General features: G+C 42.4%; 1 protein-coding gene across 1 annotated transcript; it reads left to right on the top strand.

Annotated features, from left to right (window-relative positions):
• Window positions 1-618: 618 nt before the first annotated feature.
• Window positions 619-4,500, top strand: CCL20 (C-C motif chemokine ligand 20). The gene is made up of 4 exons (XM_081142229.1): window positions 619-1,022; window positions 2,161-2,275; window positions 3,116-3,193; window positions 4,057-4,500. The coding sequence occupies exons 1-4, from the start codon at window positions 944-946 to the stop codon at window positions 4,076-4,078; spliced, it is 294 nt and encodes a 97-aa protein (XP_080998355.1). The 5' UTR covers window positions 619-943; the 3' UTR covers window positions 4,079-4,500.
• The last annotated feature ends 2,627 nt before the right edge of the window (window positions 4,501-7,127 follow it).

The following is a 7,127-nucleotide window of genomic DNA, read 5'->3' as shown; positions in this document are numbered from 1 at the left end:
CGTTCACCTGCCCGGCAAACCCACCCCCCAGCATTCAGTGATATTCTCCCTGGTGGAGAGTGCTGAGTACTCAGTACACCACCAAAGGTTAGGAGTGCGCATTACATTATTGTCATTATCACTATTATTTGACATTCGCTTTGTTGCTTAACTATTGCGGATGCTCTTCATTTTTCTTCTTTTTCAAGCTTACTGAATGTTGGATGGAATTATATAACTACATTAGCTTGAAGCGTTTAGGGCAGGTGGGGATTACTTTCTGGGCTGCAGTATTGATTAGAGTCATGTAAATAGAGCAGATTCTGAGAAGAGTTGTCACAAAATCAAGACGAAGCTGAAGCTTGAGTCTTACTTAAGGGCTGGCATTTCCCACAAAACTCGGGGATTCTACTACTGCACTGCTATATTACCTGCTCTGAAAGGTAGCCTAGAAATTCAAGGTCTTTGGTGACAGCTGGGCACCAGCTATGCAGTTGTAAAAGGTATGCCTGGAATCCTACCCCATCCTCCCCCTCTCTGATTGGCTTTGGAAAGCAAATAGAATATAACAATGAGTTCTGGAATGTTCCTGTGTGGGGCTGACCTTTGTATTATTGTTAACCCTTGCCCTCTCTTTTCAGAGACAAGAAATTAAGTTATAGCTGGATGGGAATCTTCAAAGGATGTAAAAGGATTTCCCCTTTCCCCCCCCTCCCCAACCCTGACCTTCATATCTTCCCAAAAACAGAAAGGCAGGAAGTTTTCCCTGTAGATTTTTTCTGTGACGACAAGACGGGGCAGGTCCATCGATGGGGAAAACCCCGTGGGAGAACACGCCTTTTGTGTACATTCCCAAGTAATGGCTATAAGTAGTGCCATCTAAGGCCCAGGTTGCTGCCAGAGCATACAGCGCTCCCAGGCCCCGGGTACCCAGCACCGCGCACATCTCGCCTCTGAGCTGAAAATGATGGGCAGTGGCAAGATCTGGCTCCTGGCTGCTTTGATGCCAGTGCTGCTGCTCCACCTCAGCAGCAGGTCGGAAGGTAAGTGTCATTCTTCTGCTCACCCGGGAGGGAGAACTATTTTCACTTCCCTCTAAGCCTTGGGCTCCTTTGGGGGTCCCCACAGCATAGACGCCTGCTAGCGAGTTTTCAAAAGGGTGTCATGGGAGCTGTCAGCTCATCAGTGAATGAAGGAGGGAAAGGTTCCTGCTGCTGACCAGACTTTCCTCTCTGCTCTCAGCCCCAGCAGATCGGGGGTGGGTGGGCTCACAGAGACCCCTGAGCTCCAGAAAGCTGCCAAAGGGCTATTTCTGGGAGTGACTGATGTAAATTGGGTAACAGTACCAGTGAATGAAGTCATCCTGAAATGTAAGGAACACTTTCACTTCCCCAGCTTACTCATCTCTCAACTAAATAGTTTCAGCGAAGTTCAAAACTCATTTTTTAGGGGTGGATTATGGTAACTGACTTCATCCTTGAGAGGTCTCTGGGACATCGCTTCCAACTTTGTCGTAACGTTTATCCCTTACCTAACTACAGGTTGTAATTCAACTTGGAGGAGTGTCCAAGTATTGCTTTATAGTTGTAAGAGAGCATCACTTTTAGCAACAGGTGCATTCCTCAAAATGCACATGTTGCACTTCTATGAACAAAATGAAAACATTTCCATTAGCTGTTATAACTTCAAGATGCTTTAGTTAGAGTTCATATAAAATCAACTTTTATGAACCACACTTACCTTTGTAAAGTCTTGTCTTTTCTTTCCTCTCAATATCCAGCAGCCAGGTAGTAGGTGAAAATCTACCAATTTATTCATTTTCTGAATTTGGGAGGTTATCGATAAGAGTTTCTTCAAGTGGGAGTTACTCCTATTTTTGAGTAATTATAGTGGATTGAAATAAGAGTCAGTGTGTGCATCTTACTAAAGATATTGCTTTTATGAGAAGTCATAAACTATGCTTCTAAACTATATTATTGAACCAACATTTCCCATCACACAAACTATTTTTTTAAGAGAACTGAAAACTATGTGAAATTGGGTCTCAAAGACACTAGAACTCTTCCTCTAAAGAGTTTACTTACCACATAAATCAGATTCTAGGTTTTTCACAATACAAGTAGTTTCATAATACCTCTCACAGGCATCCTTATGGACTCAATACCTTCCGTTTCTTTTTAGCAGCAAGCACCTTCGACTGCTGCCTTCGGTATACAGAACAGGTCATTCCGAGCAAATTTCTCAAGGGCTTCATACAGCAGCTGGCCAATGAAGCTTGTGACATCAATGCCGTCATGTAAGTTAAGAGTTGATTTTAACTCAATTGTATCAGAGTACATGGGAATTTCAGGTATAAACATTTTTGCCTTTTTTGAGTTTCATTCAGAAACAACAAATGTGGCAAAAATAGCTTTGTTTTAGCACTGCATCTATTTCAAAGCTCGCTTTTCTATATAGGTATTTAATTTTATTAAGTTGATTGGGGTGGCATTGGTTAATAAAATTATCAATAGGTCTCATGTGTACAGTTTGACGATACATCGTCTGTATAGCGCATTGCGTGTTCTCCACCCCAAGTCAAGTCTTCTGTGGGGACGAAAGGAGACTTGACTCAGAGTTCACTTTAAATAGGACTCGACTAAGGCAAAAGGTTTTTTTTGAAGAAACATAGTAAGGGGCAAAATCAAGATAAACTTATAGGCTACTAAAGTGCTATCTCCAGAAAATATGGAAAACATAGACTTTAAAATGAGCCTCTTCTACCAGAAAATGGTTGAGGCTGTGAGTAAAAGCTCAGAGTACTTGCACTGTCAAGTACAATATTCTTGATTTCTATAGGATATCATACTTTGGAATAATATAAGTTATTGATCATATATATAAATTCTGAGACTTTATTTGCTGCCATTGCACAACCATTTGTTAAATTGCAGAGAAAGTCAGGGAGTATCCCTTTCATTTTTTGCATCAAGCTTTATTGGGATTTTTTTTTTTTTGTATTTTGTTTCACTTCTGATGTAAATAAAATGCTTACTGTGTAGAGAAATCAATTGGAATATGAAATTCCCATTGCACGTTTGGTGAAAAAGCCATTTAGAAGCTCTTTAAAGACAAATCAAATGTTCTGATTTTTCAGCTTCCACACAAAGAAGGGGTTCGCTGTGTGTGCAGATCCGAAGAAGAAGTGGGTGAAGCATGCTGTGCACGTCCTCAGGTAGGAAGCACCCGCAGTCCCTCAGCCCCTCTCCAAACGTCTGGGCCAAGAGCAGCGTGCAGAGCAGTGGGTCCTAGTCTCGCTGGGATTTTTTAGCCTAAGCACTGTGGAATTTTTTTTTTTTTTTAAATTTATCTTTATTGATTTCAGAGAGAGAAAAGGAGAGGGAGAGAGAAAGACAGAAACATCAATGATGAGAAAGTCATTGATCGAGCCCGCAACCCGGGCATGTGCCCTGACCGGGAATCGAACCCCGATCGCCTGGATCCTAGGTCGATGCTCAACCGCTGAGCCATGCCCGGCAGGGCACACTGTGGAATTTTTAAAAGGGAAATTTGAGTTGGACCGTCAAAACAAAAATTCACTTTTTCCACTTATCAATCACTTGTTTTTTTTTTAAATGTAGTGATTTTTCACATGACATCTTAGATTCCTCTATGCATTTGATTGTCACAAGCTGTTTGATTCTTGTAGCAAACACGTCTCCTCTTTGTATCATTTGTAGAGTCCATGACATTTGTTTGTTAAACACTGAAATATAAGCAGTGAAAAAGAGAACACTGGTTCTGATTTACACTGATGATAATAGAGAATCACATTTTATTAACGGACAGAAGTCACCTAACGCCAGGGAGCCACAGACTCGGAATCTGAAGACATAATATAAGCGTTCACATCTTGCTTCTGTCGTTAGCTCACCGAGCTGTGACGGGCAGGGCCCGTCCGCTCTGAGCCTCGAGGCTCTCACCTGGACTCGGAGCTGCTTGGCACCCTGAGCCGGGATTGGGGATTGGGGGCGACTGTCAGGCACGGACGCCTGCCCCTTGCCTTTGCTTATGTGTTTCTTTTCTTTCCCGTTACAGCCAAAGAGTTCGGAGGATGTGAAAGCTGGCGATCCCTGGAGTGAAATTGGACATGGCCACTCGCACGTCGGTGAGGGCTCAGCCCTTCTCTGATTTGTGTCATTGGACTTGTCCAGTTAATGAAGTTGATACATATTGCATCACACTTGGCTTCGTTAAATGCTGCATTAGAGTCAAACTATTTTATGTTAAGTTATTTATATATATGGGCTTTTGTGTGTATGTTTTGCTATTTAATAATAATTTCCCATAAACTTTTTAGTTTAGTACGAGGTATAACATTATGCTTGGAGGACTAAGATTATATGAATTTCTTTTGCAAGCAGCAGCTCTTTTTAAAGTTATTTAACATTCTTCTGTTTATAGTTTTGTTTCCTAAATTGTTGTAATACCTGTAAAAGAGGAAAACGATGAGAATAAATATTAAAAATAAATGAAAGAACCAAAAATTGTTTGTCGATTGAGTTGTATAGTGTTTAAGATATACAAAAAAATTTAAAGGTATAGTAGGAGATGTAAGCGTTTTCTGAAGTTGTATTTCCCAATTACTTCTGCCTGGGTGTTCCCTCCACTCAACCTCCTGCTCTAGAACTTCATTCTCTATGAATCATAATGGAAAGTGGGTGTTTTGGAGCGGGATTCAAAGTCATCCAAATCAGAAATTAGAAAGGCCCTATAGCTGAGATTCATAGCTTGGTGTTTATTAATATGAAATTTTTTAAAAATAAAAAGCTGTACCCATGTGCCTGCATGATCAAAGCCCATTATTAAAGGTCTTGGAATACATGGATATTTCAGAAGGTTGTAAGAGTGTTATATCATTCCTAGATGTTTGCCCCTTTCTTTGTTTGGATCATTAAACAGGACAGGATTCTGAAATAAAATAAAATAAAAAAATAAAAAATAATAAAATAAAATAAAATAAAAATGCACCCCTATGCTTTGTGACCACAGAGACAGAACAGCTATTTTGAAAATACCTTGAGAAACCTTAGTCCATCATTTTGTCACGAGCCAGGGACCTAGAAGCGGCATCTCAGCACAGGAACATCCCTCTACTTCAAAAGTCCTGCTGAGTCATCTTTCAGCTGTTTCCAAAAAGAACATGACCATGCAAAAGGTTCTTAGAACCTGATAGAGCTCCACTAACCAGAGGAGAGACTTCAGATGTGTCTGAAGCCAGAAACGGAGCAAGAGCCCAGCATAAGGCAAAAGGCCCCTGAACCAGTGTAGTCACCGTGGCTCGCGCCTCACCTCCGCATTGCAGTCGGGACAATCTTCCCCAGATTCCAAAGGCCACTGGAAAGATCACTGGAGGGAGGGACACTGATGATATGATGCCAAACCCAGACATGCAAATCCATTCTGCAGGGCGGTGGTGTGTCATTTAGTGTAGAGACAGAAGCTGTAAGTGGCTCAGTAAGCTCTGAAGACATCTAGACATCTCCGTGCCCAGGAATGACACCGCTGAATCATCAGGGAAAGTATGCTCAATATCCTGCCTGATTAATAGCGTTAGGGCCTATTATGTGCCAGGCACTGAGCCAAAGGAAGCTTGAGATACCAAGAGGTAAAGTGAGAACTCGATCTTTGCTCCCAGGTAATTAGGGCTGAGAAGTTCGGTTAGAGGGAGGGGATGACAACTAAGCCAGCTATGTTGACACGCGGTGATTAGCACTTGAATAAAGAAAGTCACAGGTGCTGTAGGCCATTAGTCCCGAGGGCTTCCAAAAAGAAAGTATTCAGTTGAAACATATGAAATAGCCAATGCACGATGTTCTTGAGCTATGAAAATGGCATTTGTATATGGTTTAGCCCCTACTTGAGCTGAGGTGTAAGGGGCCAGTAGCAACCACCCCGCTAAAAAGGGACAGCAGGGGGTGTTTGGAAATATCTAGGGGCATGATTTGTCACAATCTTTAAAGGTGGGGTACTTTAAGCATTCAGTGGGCAGGAGACAGGAATGCTAGACCTATTGAAATGCACGGGATAGTCTTGCACAATGAACTGTCCCACCCAGTATATCAATGACACCACCAACTGAGCAATACTGGATGGAGAAGAGCCAGGGGCGAAGTAGTTGCAAATTCAGTGAAACTGTTACCTCAATCAGGTGTAGTGGTTTGACCTTGAATGTGAGAACACTTGGGAACCATTGAAAAAGTCAAAGCAGGAGGAACGGGAGGTAGGATGGAAGATGGGAGCAGAGGTACCAGAAAGAGCTCCAATGAGCAACGTGAGAAATGGAGAGACTCCAGAAACGCCGTCCAAAAAGAAGGGTGCAGGGGAGAAAGCTTTGTGATTCCCGAGGATCGTCCCCAACCACCCTCCCTCGCACCCCCACGGCCACCCTGTCTTGGAACAGCATCGCCAGAGAGGGCCATTGGCTGATTGCCCGGAGGCCGCACCAGGTAAGCCCAGCAGAGCCGGAGAAGGAGCACATTTTGTTAGTGCCCTGAAGGTGTCTGAGTCTTTTGGGGCCAGGAATGCTAATAACAATTAGCTGAAGTTCTGGAGACTGACCTTTCCAGGCCAGGATGCCAATTTATTAATCACAATGCAAACATTCCTGTGTCAAGTGCGTGTGTATAAGATCTACTGGTTTAGAGTGTTGCTCAAGTGTTCTGTTGTCCTGTGGGTCTTCGGTCTAGGTTTCCTACTTATTACTGAAACATGGTTTTTATATATCCAGCTTTTATTGTTGAGTTATCTGCTCCTCCCTTCAAAATTGCCTGTTTTTGCTTCATGTATTTTGAGGTGCTGTATCTTCCAGATGGAGTGTTCCTTTATCATTACAGAACTTCCTCTTCGTTTTTAGTAACATTTTTGTCACTACAAGGGCTTTTAAAAACACAAGAACAACTTCATTGTCATCGATTAAAAGATGACCACTAAATTCTTAACATCACCATGTTTTTGAAGGAGATCTTTGGTTCCCTACGTGAATTCTTCTGCCACAGAAGTTTCCTCGCTTCTGTCTTAGCCCTGTTATTGGGAGGCGACTATGTTCATGGAGTGGAACAGTCCTGGCGAAACTTAACGAGAATCCCGTCTCACCTGAATCACCTGTC

Source organism: Miniopterus schreibersii (assembly GCF_964146895.1).
Source record: "Miniopterus schreibersii genome assembly, chromosome: 7".
NCBI classification, from domain to species: Eukaryota; Metazoa; Chordata; class Mammalia; order Chiroptera; family Miniopteridae; genus Miniopterus; species Miniopterus schreibersii.
The sequence above is the reverse complement of the archived record's forward strand: the minus strand, read 5'-3'. Positions and strand labels throughout refer to the sequence as shown.